Source organism: Opisthocomus hoazin, chromosome 7, assembly GCF_030867145.1.
Source record: "Opisthocomus hoazin isolate bOpiHoa1 chromosome 7, bOpiHoa1.hap1, whole genome shotgun sequence".
NCBI classification, from domain to species: Eukaryota; Metazoa; Chordata; class Aves; order Opisthocomiformes; family Opisthocomidae; genus Opisthocomus; species Opisthocomus hoazin.
Window position 1 is genome coordinate 57,529,879 of NC_134420.1, and position 17,929 is coordinate 57,547,807.

A 17,929-nucleotide genomic window follows, 5' to 3' on the forward strand; every position below is an offset into this window, starting at 1 on the left:
GTGACCACGCTGTAACAATTATATGTATAAATATTGTAGTTTATGTCATCCAATCATATAATTGCTTAGGAAGTTGAGCACAATGTGAAGTAGTTCTGCTACTGACGTACTACACTTGGAGTTGATTACTTACAGCTTCTAACCATGTTGTCATACTGCTGTTTTAAGATGGTAAGAGTTCTGAGGTTCATTGGGAGAGATTTGGGTCCCATTTCTAAAATGAAGCTAGTAGGTATCCTGACACTGATATATTGTCATGTTAGGTTCCATCAGCAATTTTAAGAGTGAAACAGAACAGTATCTTGCATTGTTCGTAAATGATATTGTAAAATATTGATGCAAATTAATATTTCCACAGAACACTAAAAGTTAAGCCCTGTTCTTCAAAGTATTTCTGATTATTGCAAACAGTTGGTAATTGGCATAGCTACAACTCTGAAACTGAAGAACAGTATATTTAAAGATTGAAAAATTAAGGCTATGAAAAATGCAGAATTTGCCCAAATGACATTGTTGTCAACAGAAGACCTAGAAAGAACACTGTAAAGAGCTCTAAGTTTCTCCCTCTTCCCCATCTCCACTTTCCCCATATTTTATCATGGCATTATTTGTAGCCAGGAGTAGACTGCTTGTGCTACCTTAGCTGTCTCACTTAAAGGGAACTCTACATGACCTTCTGTAGAAAACTTAGGGCAGAAATACACCCTTCTTGTGAAGAATGTCCTCAGAAAGTGTCCATTTGGCTTTTTCAGTGAGTACGGTAGAGCAGGTAGTAATTCTTTGAAGTACATCAACTAAGAATTATATTAAAATATTGCACACAATAGCAGTTTGTTATGTTATTTAATAATATAGCGACAATGTATTATGTGTGTTTGTTCTTTTGTATGAAGAAAAAACAGAAAATCAAACTCCTAGATCTTCTGACAGAAAAAGAAGGGAACCAGAGACTGATGGAAGCAACCTTCTGGTGCAATAAGGTGGGAGCAGGAGATGGGACTCTCTAATGCCTGGAATGAATAAAATGCATCTTGCAATGTTAAAACCTTTCATCTTTTAAATAAAATCCCAAGCTGTAAAATATGTTCTGATAAGTAACGTAATGGTTGCAGAATTCTAACGTCGTAGTGAAATGTTATGAAATACAACTTCAGCTATGTGCTCTTAACTGCTGCAGCTAAAGGGAAGATTTTGTTTTCTTCAGTTATGCCTTTGGAGTTTAAATTCTTGGGTTCTGAATGCACATATCCATTACTTAATTGGCTTATTTACAATTTAGCAGTTATTAGTACCCATATTTTATGTATAGAAATAGAAGGAATTGTTATGAATATGAAAAAGTAATCCCACATTTTAAAAAACCTTCGAACCTAATTTAAGACCAAAGTACAGAACCGTTGATCAGTTTATAAAAAACAAACTTCAGTAGCATTGTGCTGTGAATTTGGAGGTAATGTTTTTACAAGTACTAAGTTTGTAAAAAAATCCTGTGTAAGTTTCAAAGCATTCTAAAAATGTATGTCTCCAGATGATATTAAAAAAGGTTTTATTTCAGAAGTATTGTTGTATAAATACTTGTTTTAATTTTTAGTATTTCAGAGTGTATTTTCACTTGAATAATTTATAACAATGAATCTAGTTTTTAATCAGCTGCTATTGCAAGCTATCATGCTTCAGTGATGTCATCTGCATTTCTTTGTATTAATGCTAATGTTTCTATCAAAATTTGTCTGTGGAAAATCATGCAATTCTATTTTAAAAAGTTCTATTTATGCCAATACTTGAGAGAGCCTATGAAGCTATTGTCAGCTTCTCTAATTCAAAATGGAAGCAGCATAAGCATATTGATATCAGAAATACATGGGTTTTAAAATCTATTGATGTATGATAAAGATGATCTGATTTGTGAATGCATATGCGTGTGTGGTTACTTTTTATAATGTAAAAATATGAATGATGATTTACTCAGAATAAAACCTAGGACAATGCTGTACATGCATGTTCTTGAAAAAATTTCTCAGGGCATCTTTTATAATTTAAATAAATAAAAGCATTTACCTATAGAAGGTATTTAAATAGTAATAATGCTAGATGTATGCTCTCTTGTGTGAAGTACGAAGTGTATCTTTGGATTTAACAGCGTTTTACTGTCTGGATTCTGAAGCTTCTTACACTGCGGTTGGACTGAGGTGTATTCTCTGTCTCTAGTCACAGACATTGAATTCTGTGCAAACACTGAAGTTTTCAGTTTGTTCTGCAGCTTGGCATAGGATCTTGTAAATCACATTAAAAACTTCTTCAAGCATTATGATAATTAACATGCAATACTGATACAGATATACAGATGACCTATACTGGCTCCTCCTAGGTTCTGCTTTTGTCTCTCTAATGAAAGCAGATAGTTGCAGTTCCCCAGCGACAGCTATTTCCACGTGCCAGCTACAGCTGCTCACCTGTGGGCCGCAGGAGACTGCTGCGTCTGTTCTCAGTCTGACTTCTGCCAGGGACCAAATTCGGATCAGCAGTACCCAGCTGCAGAACAGGACTCAAAACTGTGTTTGACCCTCAGATGCCTTTACTAGAGCAGTGCAGAACAGCGAGTAAGTTCAAAAACTCGAATCCAAGCTATTTCTCCCCTTAATAAGCATGTAATGAGTTCTGTATACAGTCTGTCATTTGTTTCTTATTGGCTGTCATTTGTCGGTCATTTTCAACTGATTAATTTATTTAATGCTGATAACACATGCTCCACTCAATAACCCTACTATGTATTAAATTCCTCCTATGAAATCTTTAAATATTCTATTTAGCTGTTTTTTGGACTGCACATCTTCCATGTACAATACTCCTGGTGTCTCATGTATGCTTCATCAGTCCTTCGCGCTACAGACATCCATCCCAGCAGTCTTTTGTGGGGCTGCTTACTTCTGCGTTACTTCTGTTGAACAGCACCAATACTTTAGAACCCTTCATAGAATTGTTTTTACCTGCAACTTGGAATAACAGCTGGAGGTCAGCTCTACAGTAATAATTGGGTGGTTCTCTGTAGCAACATTCCTCCTATTAATCATTTGGAGGCAGGGACAAGTGATTCTCTTTCTTTCTGGGTTCATTCATACTGCATGAGGTTAGATGCACCTTTGTAGTTTAGTCAGATAGCAGAGTCTGCCTGCTAAACCCTTTTGTGAGAGGCTTATACCGGTGTGTGGGCTGCTGTGGATGGACATTGAATGGTAACTTAGGTGATTTTTAGAGGTGTTTACCAGCTTTACCCTGTAATGTATCTTTTGTATCTTCTCTTGTGGATGCACCTGTCTCTGTGCATTTCCCGATAGACACCTTTGAAGCTTCTGTGCCGAAGGATTTTGAAAACTCTTCTGCCCCCTTTTGGGAAGCTGTTTTGTGAAGGCTGTATGAGCAAGTAGAGTAGTGCTTAGATGTGTCAGTTATATGTAGTTAGAAGTAGCTTTTTGCATTGTTTCATGCTTTAAAATTTAATTAGCAGTGGAGTCCTATATATACTGAATGTTAAAGATCTTGCTGTTCTGTTGGAATCACTGCAGTACTTGAATAAAGTGAATTGTATTTAGATCATGGAAATATTTTTCTGAAACATTTTGGCAACATCTTTTAGATTTTAGTATCAGCTCTGTGAGTAGATTTATTCCAATTTTATGGAGGTAAGTTTTTTCCCTAACAAAGTCTGTCTTAATTCAGGCATAGAGTCCTGTTACGTAGTTTACTCTGATATCTAGATGATAATACATGCAGAAATTCTGTTTTTTTAGGAGAGCCCAGCTTGGTGCTATGAAGTAATACAGATTCAGATTTTCCAGGTTCAGAATACCTAAGTTAGTTTTCAGAATTATTTTGTCATTAATATAAATAATATTTTAAAAGCAGACACATCATGTACCCTGAGAAAATGAGGTGATTTGATGCTCTGAATAAACACTTTGAAAGAGGTCATACTCCCAGACAGTGCAGACTTCATAATAGACTCAGCTCAATATCTGCAGTCATAAAATAAAGCTCTCTAGACAGAGGCTGTAAATTCTCTTTCAGGGCTTGATCCTGCTGCTTTTTCTAAGTGGACAAATTTTGCTAACACTGAGGTCAGTATGCTCTTAAGTCTCGTCACAACAGAAGATAACATTGAGGAACATCAAGCTACAGTATTTGGGAGTGAGCTTTCTGAATATTTTGGCGTATGAGTCTCTGGTTTTCATTCAAACTGATCACTAAAATGTTGAATTTTGAAAATTCAGTTCTGTGGGGTTTTTTAACTTGCATAGTAGGTTTTACAAGACATGTTTTTGTCACTTTGTGCCTTAGTGAATTTAGCTTGTTACTTGGGCATTAATAAAATTGTAATAGGATGACTTACTGCTAGCTGGAGAGACAAAACAGGTGTTCACATTTTCATATTTCACTTTTTATTCTAATGTATATTAATAAAATAGAAATAAAACCTATTAAATACACCAGAATATAAACTGTTACCTTTATTCACATTTCTGTTGGATCAACCACCCTCCCAATGAAGAGTAATGTTTTAAAAGTTTCTTCAAAAATCATAAAAAGGAATGGTCGATCCACTTTGATGACAGGAGGCACTGTGAATGCAGTTATTTCTGACCCACTAGCTGCTGTGGCCTCAGTTCCTTCTTCATCCACTTCAATTACCGCCTTTTGGACAACCTGGAATGCAATGTAATAGTAAAATACATGACAGGAAAAAAAAAGAATTCTGAGCATAGGGCTCATCTATAGATTTTGTTCCTGCAGCTGGTAGCATGAAGCAACTGTTGCATTTGTATAGTGCTCCTCTGTGACACCTAACTGTGCAAGGGAGTGTTTCTCAAAAGCAGGAGATCTGTTTTCATCAGTTACAAACACTGACTGGATAGGGCACCCACAGTTGATTTTTGTGACAGCTTAGGCAAATGGACCAATCTGTGGATTTTTTCTGTATATTTCTAATTTGTACATTTGGTAGCAAAGAGTAAATACGTACAGCGATGAAGTCTTGGATTAGTCTGAGGACCTTCCCTTCCCACTGAAACTGCAAACCTGGCAGAATCTGATCCCTTCTTGTTCTTTCAGCCTGTGTGTACCTCGGAGTACTTTTCCTATATTTAGGTCTGTATTGGTCAACTGCCTAGTCAGCTAGTGCATTCCCAACTCCCAGATTCCTAATTCTAGGAATGACTTATGTAAAGATGGTTGAAGGACTTCACCAGTATTGAGCTCTCTGCTAAATGTACCTAAATTTAAACTGGCTATCATTATTCAACAGTTACAGCATTGGTGGGTAAAGGAAGAGCAATTGATGTTATCTACTTGGACTTGTGCAAAGCATTTGGCACTGTTCTGCATGACATCCTTGTCTCTAAATTGGAGAGACATGGATTTGATGGGTGGACCACTCAGTGGGTAAGAAATGGGCTGGATGGTCACACTCAAATAGTTGTGGTCAACAGCTCGATGTGGAGACCAGTGACGAGTGGTGTTCCTCAAGGGTTGGCATTGGGACCAGCACTGTTTAACATATTTGTTGGTGAGTTGGACAGCAGGACTGAGTGCACCCTCGCAAGTTTGCTGACAACACCAAGCTGTGTGGTGTGGTGGACACACTGGAGGGAAGGGATGCCATCCAGAGCAGGCTTATTTAATGCTGGCTTGAGTGATGGGCCCCTGTGAACCTCATGAAGTTCAGCAAAGCCAAGTGCAGGTATGGGTCGGGTCAATCCCAAGCACAAATGCAGCCTGGGCAGAGAATGGATTGAAAGCAGCCTTGAGGAGAAGGACTTGGGGATGCTGGTTGATCAGAACCACAATATGACTTGCCAATGTGCACTCGCAGCCCAGAAGGCTAACCGTATCCTGGGCCAAATCAAAAGCAGCATGGTCAGCAGGTCCAGGGAGCTGATTCTGCCCCTGTGCTGTGCTCTGGTGAGATGTAACCTGGAGTCCTGCATCCAGCTCTGGATCCCTCAGCACAGGAAAGACATGGACCTGTTGGAGCGGGTCCAGAGAAGGCCACAAAAATGATCAGGGTGATAGAGCACCTCTTATATGAAGACAGCTTGAAAGAGTTGGTGTTCAGCCTGGAGAAGAGAACGCTGCAGGGAGACTTCATAGCAGTCGTCCAGTACTTGAAGAGGACCTATAAGAAAGCTGGGGAGGGACTTTTTACAAGGGTATGGAGTGATAGGACAAGGGGTAATAGCTTCAAGCTGAAAGAGGATCGATTTAGGTTAGATACAAGGACCAAATTCTTCACTCTGAGGATGGTGAGGCACCAGCACAGGTTGCCCAGAGAATCACAGAATCGCAGAATGGTAGGGGTTGGAAGGGACCTCTGTGGTTCTTCTAGTCCAACCCCCCTGCCGAAGCAGGGTCACCTACAGCAGGCTGAACAGGACCGCATCCAGGCAGGTTTTGAATATCTCCAGAGAAGGAGACTCCACAACCTCCCTGGGCAACCTGTTCTAGTGCTCCGTCACCCTCAGAGTGAAGAAGTTCTTCCTTATGTTCAGACGGAACTTCCTCTGCTTCAGTTTGTGCCCATTGCACCTTGTCCTGTCACTGGGCACCACTGAAAAGAGTCTGGCCCCATCCTCCTGACACCCACCCTTAAGATATTTATTAGGTCCCCTCTCAGCCTTCTCTTCTTCAGGCTGAACAAGCCCAGCTCTCTCAGCCTCTCCTCATAGGTCAGATGCTCCAGTCCCCTCATCATCCTCGTAGCCCTCTGCTGGACTCTCTCCAGTAGCTTCTCATCTTTCTTGAACTGGGGATGCCCCTCCCTGGAAGTGTTCAAGGCCAGGTTGGTTGGGGCTTTGAGCAACCTGGTATGGTGGAAGGTGTCCCCGCTCATGGCAGGGGGGTTGGAATTAGATGATCTCTAAGGCCCCTTCCAACCCAAACTATTCTATGATTCACAGGGACAGGGTGCTCTTCTGGCGCTTTGTAGCTGATGCACATATTGCTTCTAATATCAGCAGCTACTATTCAAGTGTAATTTTTTTGTAACGCAATGATGTTAACTGCTGTGAATCAGCGTGGAATAGTTATATGATCAAGACGATGGGACGAAAGTACAAATTCCCATAAGTGAAATAGTTTATACCAAACTGAAAATCACTGCAATTTTATCCATTAAATATTTATTCTTAGGATGTTACATTTCCCTGAAAGGTTATTTTGTTAAGCCAGCATAATTTTGAAAAACTAGTTCAGGGCCTAGAGTTTTTTAAACTTGTATAGAAGTGTTTGTCATGCCACTAATTAACAGTTTTGGCAAATCACAAAGGCTTGTGGAAGGATTTGGTGTAGGGAGACTTGTAACAGCGGCACCAATAGCTTAGAAGAATTCTTTCTGATCGAGTACAAATACCTGAAGGGAGAGTGCAAATAAGGTGGAATCAGGCTGTTATCACTGATGCCTGGTGGCATAACAAGAGGCAGTGGGCACAAACCGAAGGACAGGAGGTTCCCTCTGAACATCAGGAAACGCCTTTTCATTGTGAGGGTGACTGAGCACTAGCACAGGTTGCCCAGAGAGGCTGTGAAGTCTCCCTCCTTGGAGATATTCAAAAGCCATCTGGACATGGACCTCGGCAACTGGCTCTAGGTGACCCTGCTTGAGCAGGTGGTTGGACCACTTGACCTCCAGAGGTCCTTTCCAACCTAAACTAATCTGTGATTCTGTGAAGTCTCTCCCAGACTTATGGTCCTACATTATGAACGTGATACAACCCTATATGACCACAAGCAATTGCATTATGTGAATTCCTTACATAGGTTTATAAAGGTATATTTTTAAATCCTGTGTCAATCCCATTTGAGTCTTGTTTTCCTCAACTGTTCATAAATGCAGCTTGTTGCAGACATTTTTTTACTTTAATGTATGAATTTACACTTAACATTAATTTCATTTCATCTTGTTCCACACACTCCAGTCCTGGTATCTCTTTTATCTTCTTTCTTTGACCATCACTCTTAATTTCCTGTCACCAGGAAATTGTCTTTTATGTAGTCTAGCTGTTTCTTCTTCCTGGGATGTCTCTGGTCACATGGACTGGTTCCTTTCTGATATTGGTGTGGCTGTAAAGTCCTTTCTCTTCCGTTCTTTTCTGCTTCTCATTCTGCTTCTGTTTTCTGTCAGTCTTCTGAAATTCATCTTTGTTCTTCCTTAAATAGTGGTACTGAGTTGTCTTCTCTTCCTCCTCTTTTTCCGTGGGGCTGCGTTCCTCTCTCTTGGCCATTCACCACCCTTGCCTTTTCCTGTTTAAGTGCTGATCTTTAAAAGTTTTGGTGTATGAAGTAGAACATCCGTATGGGCTGGAACGCAACTGTGTTGTGCTAATGCTTTGCTGTGAGATTGTTTTTTCTCTGCCAAGTTACACAGAAGAAAAGACAAGACTACTTCAACTTCTCTTTTTCATTGTTACTTTCTGAGGTTTCATTATCTGAGCATTCTAAAGTTCTTTATTTGTTAAGAATACCTGTTTCTGGACTGTGTGTGAAGGATTCCCTCTCTGGGTTTCCTTCCTTGCTCCAGCTTTTGCCACTTGACTGTCATTTACAGTATTTTTCTTGTTCATGGTTTTTGTTTGATTTTCGTCCTTCCCCCCCCCAACTGTATTCTTCTTGAGGCAGAGCTTTCCTCCTGGGATGGGATAGCTTTGGAAGGTGTTAAGCACGTGTGAAATGTAACCGCACCTTCTACACACCTCGCACTTGAAGTGGGATCTAAACTGATTAAGGTGTGCAGATTCCATGTACTTGGCAGAGGAGGTCCTTTGCTATTAGTGTCCCTGTAAGTGTATATGATACAGTCTCTTGGCTGGGCCCTTTATATACTATTACAATTGAAATAGCAAATAATTTTAGGAAGCTTACCTGTGAAACTGCTACATATGTTTGATCTGTGAGATGACCAAGATCTGCTGTACGTGTAAAGAGGTTTTTAATTCCAAGAGCATGAAGCAATTTCTTCATTTTGTATTTTTGTTCTAGTTTGAACTTTGGAAATGAAATATCCACTTTTCTGTTTGGGGGAAAAAAAAAGTTCAGTGCAAACTTGGACTGTGTGGTAGATCACTTGGCTGCTGAAATGCATGCTACTGGGGAATTAAGCTTTATACGGTAAAAAGAAGAGGCAAAAACTAGAGTCTGCTGGAATTTAAGTTGGCAGAATATTGTCTCTGACGTGCTGACTGCCAAAGATGATTGATAGAAATAATTTCCTTTTCTCTATAAAATACTGCCACCAGCACTTCCAGTGAGTGCCCTGATACCAGGGTGACACACTGATTTATTGACTAGTGCGAAGAATTATCACTTCAGGAATCACACTTCATAGAATCGTACAATCATAGAGCAGTTTGGGTTGGAAGGCACCTTAGAGATAATCTAGTTCCAAGCCCCCTGCCATGGGCGGGGACACCTTCCACTAGACCAGGTTGCTCAAAGCCCCGTCCAACCTGGCCTTGAACACTCCCAGAGAGGGGCATCCGCAGCAATCCTCTGGGCAACCTGTGCCAGTGCCTCAGCACCCTCAGAGTAAAGAACTTCTTCCTTATATCTAATCTAAAGCTAACCTCTTTCAGCTTGAAGCTGTTACCTGTTGTCCTGTCACTCCATGCCCTTGTAAAAAGTCCCTCCCTAGCTTTCCTGTAGGCCTCCATTGGGCACTGGAAGGCTGCTATGAGGTCTCCCTGCAGCGTTCTCTTCTCCAGGCTGAACAGCCCCAGCTCATTCAGCCTTTCCTCATAGGAGAGGTGTTCCATTCCATTTCACTGGAATAATTTGGGTTAACAGTTTCATATTCAAATTTATCCATTACTCTGAGTTTCCACTGGTAGGAAATGTTTCGTAAATATACTGCATATCTAGATTTACTGTGCACTTTGCCTGGCAGTGCTAAATTTACGGAGAGAGAAGGGAAGGCCTAAGGAAGAATTTGGGAAATCTAGGTTGCCTGTGCCCTCAGAGAAACATTTGTATCTGAGATGAGCCACAGACTTGTCACTCAGAGTAGAAGCTTTCACATGCCACTTGGGCTGCAAGTAGGCCATTAAAGGACCCCTACTTTGTAGATACCTAATGCTGCAGAGACACCAGCATGTTTAAGGGCTTAGGAAGACCAGCTAATCTTTGTTATGCTTTATTGCTTTGCTGCAAGACATAAAAGACATTAAGGACAATGGATGTCAAAGCAATACCTGGTTTTCATGTTTCCAAGCCAGGAGTCCACAAGCTCTGTAGTCAAATGGTCTTCAAGTGAAATGTAATCTCCCTCCTTTTCTGGGATGACAATCAGCAGGTGGGCTTTCCCTTTGTAGGGTAGCTTTATCACAGTGCATCTTAAGTTCTCGTCAAAAGTTGAATTAACTTTGTCTGACTTGAACATCATGGGTACCTGTACGCTTCTGTATTTGTTGATGTGGAAGGTCTCCGTTTCTGTGAATTTGGAATTGAATGGATAGACCCACTTACCTGAGGAAGGAAAGAAATTAAATAATTATATGCATTCAGATTTGTTCAGAAAAATATTCAGAAAATCCTTAAAGAAAGTATAGGATATTTCCTGTATGTAGTTGAAGTGGATGTCAGGTGTGTCTGGGATAAGTGGATGACAATTGCTGTATATGTAGTATACGTGCTTTAAATTTTTTACAGCAGGAAAAGGAAGCAATACACAAAATAAACTCCTTCATTTGCAGGGAAAGGAGGGAAATTGTTTTTCTAAGGTTGATTAGTTGCCAGTCAGTTTGAGAACTAATATCATTTTTGGTTTTTGAATGCCATGTAAGCATTCATCTTTTATAAACATATCACCTTCTCTGGAATTCTCTACCAGCTGTTCAATGTCGTGTTTTCAAATCAATTACAGAGCCTTTTGGATGGGAATTCAGCAGTGCGCTGACTTGTAAGGTGCACTGGAATGTGTCCTCTTCTGTGCTAATGATTCTGATCTCTACCATTGCTTTCAAATGTAGCTACAGCCATTTATCTATTTTCTCTGATTTTCTGCCAGGGAGAGTAACCTTGGCATTGGATAAACTGCACTTTTGTAAATATGAAAGAATAAACTTAGTCCATAGGGAGACTGTATGGCTGGGGGGTAATTTTCTTTGTTCTCAAGTTTGCATTTATTTTAGTGGGGTTTCCATGGATGGCACCTGCTGGGTGTCTTGGCCTGGAGTAGTGGCTGTGACTGCGGGTTCTCTGCACAGCAGGCCTCTTGTCCCCTGTGTCGCCCTAGCTCTTTGTCTGTGCTGTTTACCTAACCAGGTGTCTCTGGCCTCCGTATGGCGGCTTCAGAGTAAAGGGTGGGCTGTGGCTCCCTGTCATTGCCACGACCTCCTCTTGGAGTCCCTTATCTATCTTCTAAGCCAGCGGTCAGAAAGACCTCAACAGCAGGAGAAGGAGCATAAGATGTTTGGCAGTAGAGGACCTCTCCACAGAACAGTCTGTCTATCACAGCTGTTTCTTTCCCTCGCCTTTTAAGGTGATATATTGGGGTACTTTGTCACTTTGATTCCTCTAGGGAAAAAATTTCTTGACTGAAATAGAGAAATTATTCTTGTTTTCATGATTTTATGTACTGTGTAAAGACATTCAATGCTTTTATGCCCAGTATTCAGCATTCAAAAAGTATCATGATTAAGGCTTTTTCATTTTAATTGGTGAGTGAAAATTAAACATCTTTTTTAGTCATAAAGAGGGATCGCTTGCAGATGGATTGAGATAGTTTGATGCAGGGCTGTTGTTCCCTTTGAGGCTCTGTTGTGTGGAAGAAAACATAGAAGAATTCCCTAGCATGAAAAATAATTTCCTGTGAAATGAACCTGATAGAAGAAAGAAAATCTAGACAAAGATTTAGAGGTCAGGACATCTGAATTCATTTAAACTTCTCCTAAGGCAGATGAAGCCAGAGTCCTGTTTCTTCTAATATATAATTGTTTGGAAAAACAAAAACAACAGTTACCTTTAAAGAAAATGTAGTCTACAAGTAGCAGTTTATTATGGCGCTCAAGCTCTTCAAAAAGCTCAGGGATTTTTCCTTTGGTCCTTTTGTTAATATTTTGATTTATGACGAATTTTGCCTTTGTGAAGTTTGTAAAGTCCACTCTCAGGAATTCCATATCAAAGTACTGCTTAGATAAATTGAAGAAAGACTCCTTGAGTCTGAAGTCCTTTTGGATAAAAGAAAGAGTACCTTGCACAAGGAGAAGTTCTTCATTCATCGTGATGTTATCTTTCAGTTGTTTAAACAAAGCTGGTAAATGATGGCGATCCACTCTGTCCTTCAGAGCCTGGAGGTTTAGAGCTTTTTCTATTTGTCTGTGTGTTTCCCCTCTGGCTGCCAGCATATATGCGGTCATGAGAGCTGATACGGAAAGGGGAGAGATGATTATGTTGTTATCATGTGTCACTGCGATTTTTCTGTAGAGGTTAAATCCAAAATTTGCAGTCTTTTCAGTGAAATTGTAAAGAGTGAACTCTTCAAGACCTCGCTCCTCAAAAGGTTTAGAGATGTTTTTATGATGATGCCACGCTTCAGAAATGTTGACATTTTTATTTCTTTCCAAGAAATTACTCTCTTTTTCCTTCTTTGGAGTTTTAGGTTTGATGCCAGCCTTGCTGATTTCAACACATATTTCACTTAATAGAAGTAGGTAAATTCCTGTTTTCATGTTGACATCCAGTAATGAAGTCTTTTTTTTTCTAGTAAAGAAAATGGAGAAAGGAAAAAAAAAAAAAAGGCAACACAATGACTTTCTAGTTTGTTCTTCTATTCACAGTGCAAAAGGTCGTAGATGTAGTGAGGTGGTCTTTCTGTGTCTTCAGTGTATACACTCTAAATCTAAGATTTGGTTCCTATCTGAAAGGTCTAATTTAGATAAGTGAAAGAGAGACATTTCCAGCATTATTAAATGAATCCAGAAGAAATGTCATGATCTTCTCATATTAATGGTTCGTGTCAGAAATGTTTCACTGATTTGCCCTTGCTAACGTGTAATTCCTTTACGAAATCAAACCTGGATTTGAAGTACAATATATGGCTCAAAGATGAAAAATTGGCTTGTTGGATTTGTATGGCCGCTTTCACTCCTGTGAAACCGATGTCATCTGTAAGCACAAGAACGTGTGGTGGAAATGACAGTTTCCCTGGAGAGCTCTGACACAGACTAATCCTAGAAAATTCGGATGGCGACCTATTGAGAGCTGAGAGACCTGTAGCTCCCTTTCTGCACTTCCTTGGCACTGGCAAGGGGATTGTGTTCTCTATGGTATGCTACTTAATCATGGCTTCCATTCTTATGGGATCCGTCTTTTCCCGGATAACAGTAGTGGCCTGACAGTTACCATCCCTTCTGTAGAAATGTTGACTCTTAATATTTGTTACGTTATGTGTTCTGTATTAGTGGCATGCTGTATCAAGAAGATTCAACTCCCTAGGGAAAAAAACACACTTGAGAAGCACAAAAAGTCTGATTTTCTGGGATCATAAATGCAAACCCAGAAAACAACCTGGTTTTGAGAGTTAGAGAACAATATTAAATTTATTTTTAAAACAGAACCTTAAATACCTGTATGTTATACACAAAAATCAAACTACAACCACTAAGTTTTGTTCCAGAAATGGTAACTTCTGAGAACCACACAGGAAAATATTTATCGATGTGAATATTTTCAAAGTGTTTCAGACGTGACTCAGAGAATGCTGGAGTTCTCCGCTACAAATTACTTTTACAAACTTTGAAAAGCAGAGTTTTGCCGTGTAACTTAAACCTTGTTAAAATTTTTGAAAAGGATGTATTTGTCTGGTTACGTGGAAAATTAAGATTAGACAAAACCAGTCTGTCTTTAAGAGATTGCCTTAAGCCAAACTTGTCAGAATAAATCAGAATCAACTCCACTGACATATGGACTGCACAAAGCTGGTCTAAGGCAAGGCAGAATCTGTGCCTATGGGACTTTTACCCATTCATTCATCTAACCAAGTGAAAAACAAAGTCTTGACGTAGGTAGCCATAGCATAACAGTGAATTACGCCAGTAATGACACTTAGTCAAGATGAGCTGTTTTCACATATGTAAAGGAAAACAGAGATCCTGATGTTCATGTGGCATCAGTAGCGCTTTGTAAAGAAAATATTCTTTCAGGGATACTGACTAGTACTGAAAGATTAATGTGCTCGAAGAAACCCAGAGGTAAGTGCTTTTTTTACTTTCTGTTGAGCTTTGGTTCGCTTACTTACAGAAAAGTTCATTCGGGGAAAAAATGGGACACATTGCAGATTTTAATGGTGTCTGTAATCGTACCTCTTGCCTGGTCAACTCTTCCCTTGTTACTTTGTGTTCATAGATTGGTGGAGAGCTGGGCTGCAGATACTCTCATGACAAGTGTAAAAATACTTCTATCTAGTTCATTTTTAGTACCGATAAAACATCTGGAGCTTAGTATAGAAGCAAGAGGTGAAGTGTTTCTACAAATGTGAAGTGTACTGATGTGGCCCTGGAGAAACAGGAATGATTTAGACAGAGGAAATTTTTGCCAGTGAACCTGATCAACACTCCACTGCCAAAAGTAACCTCAAAAAGAAGGTCAAAGTTCTGTGAAAACCTAGATAAATATTGTTAAAACATACCAGGTTTTGTATGCAACATACACAGCAGTGATGAAGGAGACAGTAGGGCTACTGTGTTTGAATCCCTAGGGCTAACATCCTAATATATGGCTGCACTGGGAGGGTCAGCCTCTAGCTCAGCAAGAGAACAAGGTTGAAGTTCTAACCTCGATATCTGTACAGAGCAAGGTGTTGCAGCTGCTGATGTGCTTGTATTGAGAGCCTGGTGTGTACTGTTGTTTCTAGTAAGTTGATGTGAAATTTCTGTGTTACTGCCCATACTTACAAAGCCCTGAAAAGATTATGGGGCGCAGGACTGAAAATACAATGTCATTGTGAGGAATGCTTGCCTTTCATCATTTCATTTTACTTTTTGTCCTTCTGCTATAGGTTGTTCATTACTCCATTCAGGACATTCTCCTGATTACGTATCATAGAATTCCCTGTTCTTTTATACTTCACTGTCCAGCAAATGCTGAAGCAGGTTTGTCAGTGCTATCTCATCCCTGAAAATACCATGTTTAAATGTCAAATAGCACAAATATGAAACAGTTGTTCTGTGCTTAAAAATACAGTATTTTACACAAGTTGTGATTTCTGAGCAAAGTTAATACAGGGTCTCTCATCTGTCCAACAAAATGGAGAGAACTGGACACATCTTACAGAAGGCCTCAGGCAAACCTTAGCATCAGACATTGCTTCTGTAAATTTGCGCTTTTCAAGCATAAAATGCAAGTATGCTTATCATTCATCTTTCCATCAAAGCATTATATGAATTTCTTTCCCATGTAGTGGTGATGGAAAAATCTTCAATGGCCATAATCTGGAGACACGTTTTCCCATTGTAAAATAAACAGGATGTTCAAAACCACCAAGCCTGCACAAAATCCTTTTCTGTTGTACTGACATGCAAATGACAAATGAGATGAAAAGATGGATTGTATGGCCCATCATTAAAGTAGTAAGTGATTCAGCAATCTAGAAAACACATGGCAGCTATTAACTATTCCTTTTAAGCTAAGGATCTGTAACAGCAAATTACGGTCATTGTATAATTTGTGATTTGGCATATGGGAAGGCTGATTTTGTTTGATTGCTGTTTATTCAGAGTTCAGCTGAATTTTACAGTTGCCTGATTCAGGCTGTGGGAGTTAGTCCTGAAAAGGTATGTTGATGTGAGTACTGAGACATTTGGGTGCCAAGTCACAGGGTGCTTTTGGCAGTCAGGTGGTGTGCTATTTTCTTTTGAGATAATAGGTCACGTTCTGTACTTGGTGCAACGCAGATGGGCTGTAATGACTTAATCGGGAGGCAGTGAAATCCCTGAATGTTACGCTTTCTCTCGAGTGCCTGGCAGGCAGGGAACAGAGTAAAATATGCAGCTTACTGTGGTTGTGAATATTTTTCTTTATTTTCTTTCCCATTAACTCTTGCTTTATTTTTAGTGAGATTCCCAGTGTCTGGATTCTGCAGGACTGGAATAGGGAAGGGGGTGGCTTGACTTCAGCTGCTGCCTTGCTGACCAAATTGTGCATGCGACTTCTGCAGGGTTGGGATACTTGCTCTCCCCTGGACGGACTGCAAGCAGTGCTGTAGAGAGCTATTACAGAGACTGCAAGGCATTTCTGCTCCTTATGTAGTGACCCACTTCTGTGGGAAATAACATGGGCACTGAGGTTCTGTTCCTGCTACAGTGCTCTTCCTGCCCTGGCAGCGAAGAAGGATGTCCTTTCCCCTGGGGGTCTTCCCTGCTTCAAAGAGGTGTCCTTGAACACTGCAGAGTCCGCTCTAGCATAGAGGCAAGGATTGGAAAATTTTGGATTTGATCATATTCAGTCACAGAGAAAGAGCTTTCTGCAACAGCAGTGGTCCCTCTAAAAGAGCATCAGGCCTACCTGCTCAGTAGATATTGCAGAGCACCAGCTCTTCCCCATCTGTCCTGGGGATGGTGCAATTCTTGTGCAATGTCTGCCCTTGTGGCATTTGGTAGACGTCACTGTTGTGTCTCTCTGAGGTCTGGAGGGCCACCAGATCGCCCTGGGAGATGTGAAGGGACTGAACGGGGAAAGCAGTGAGCTGCCTTCCAGAGGGCTCTGCCTTCCTAATACAAATGGGTTTCAGACTGAAAGTATGGAGCAGATGCAGAAGCCCTTGGTTACAGGCACATCCCAGAACATTCAGCACTCAAGAGTCCTGCATCTCCAGGCATACACAGATGCTACTGATTTGGGTGTTAACAAACATCACAGGAAGAAGAACCTCACAATTGTGCTAAGCATTCACTGCAAGTTTGAGATTGCAAAAATTTAAAGTTAACATTACAGCAGCTTTATCACTCACTTTTAGTAGCAGAAATAAAGCATGTCCTCTTGGACTAGGAAAAACAGTTCAGGAAGCAATAAAGTGACATTTTTGCACATTGTAGGCTTGTATTTTTAGACCTGAGTGAAGCTTATGGCAAATTTTAGAGAACTCACTTTATGCATTAATAAACATATAAGTGTTAGGGCAAAGTTAATATTCTTTCCATTTTAAGAAACACTTGTTTCTAGTAGTCTCAGATAGTAAAGAAAGAAGTTTCTTGCTCAAATGCGTTTTTCTTCTGAGGCCATTAAAGCAAGAGAAAAATAGATTAGAATGCTGATTAAGATCTAGAATCATTTAAAACATCATATATAGAGAATAGCTGATAAATATATAAAATTATGCCTACATATAAAAGTACTATAATCCTTTCCTTTACAATCTGAATGCTTCATATAAATCTTGTCTTACCTATTAAGTAGCTCCTCTTTTCTCAACCAACTACATTTAAAAATGAGATGAAGATGTCTGTCCCATATAGAAGCTTTTCAACAAATATTTACTCTTCCAAAGACTGATAATCTGGTTTTGTCTGTTATAAATTAACTGCTTTATAAACACCGAGTATTGTGTTTCCCATAAATGGCATAATAAGGGAGGGTTATATTCTGGTAAATATGTTATCTCTTTCATGAGAAACAAGAGAACAGTAAACTCTTTGGCTCCAGGCCTTCCGCACCCCAGCAGGGTTTGGCTCTGCACATCCAGTCGCCTGTGACAATTATTGTACAGGCAGGCTCTGAGCTTCTCAGTGGTGGAAGCAGTACCCAATCTTGTTTAAAATACCCGCTTTCGTAAAAGAATAGGTCACGATTCACCAAGGCAGGGAGAAAGAAAAGAGAGGGAGGGAGAAGGTACAGAACATTTGTTGGGGTGTTGTCAGCTCCCTCCCCCTGCAGTTCAGCCATTTCTTTT

The 17,929-nt window shown here is 40.1% G+C and overlaps 2 protein-coding genes across 11 annotated transcripts in view; one reads left to right on the top strand and one right to left on the bottom strand.

Moving 5' to 3' along the window:
- The window catches only part of PPP4R4 (protein phosphatase 4 regulatory subunit 4), a 74,936-nt gene extending 70,516 nt beyond the window's left edge, over positions 1 to 4,420 (top strand). For all 3 annotated transcript variants that reach the window (XM_075426307.1, XM_075426308.1, XM_075426309.1), the window contains one exon: positions 894 to 4,420. In XM_075426307.1, the coding sequence (XP_075282422.1) occupies positions 894 to 918 (25 nt within the window). In that variant the 3' untranslated portion in view covers positions 919 to 4,420. The remainder of the gene's footprint in view (positions 1 to 893) is intronic.
- SERPINA10 (serpin family A member 10) lies at positions 4,420 to 17,511 on the bottom strand. 8 transcript variants are annotated; one of them, XM_075426314.1, is made up of 6 exons: positions 17,426 to 17,511; positions 13,387 to 13,475; positions 12,005 to 12,744; positions 10,236 to 10,509; positions 8,911 to 9,058; positions 4,420 to 4,701 (listed from the first exon to the last, which is right to left on the bottom strand). In XM_075426314.1, the coding sequence occupies exons 3-6, from the start codon at positions 12,711 to 12,713 to the stop codon at positions 4,510 to 4,512; spliced, it is 1,323 nt and encodes a 440-aa protein (XP_075282429.1). In that variant the 5' UTR covers positions 12,714 to 12,744; positions 13,387 to 13,475; positions 17,426 to 17,511; the 3' UTR covers positions 4,420 to 4,509. The 8 variants fall into 8 exon arrangements, with proteins under 8 accessions (XP_075282429.1, XP_075282430.1, XP_075282428.1 ...); XM_075426315.1 differs by lacking the exon at positions 13,387 to 13,475 and adding an exon at positions 16,546 to 16,687 and having other exon boundaries at positions 17,426 to 17,505; XM_075426313.1 differs by lacking the exon at positions 13,387 to 13,475 and adding an exon at positions 16,546 to 16,705 and having other exon boundaries at positions 17,426 to 17,498.
- Positions 17,512 to 17,929: the final 418 nt, after the last annotated feature.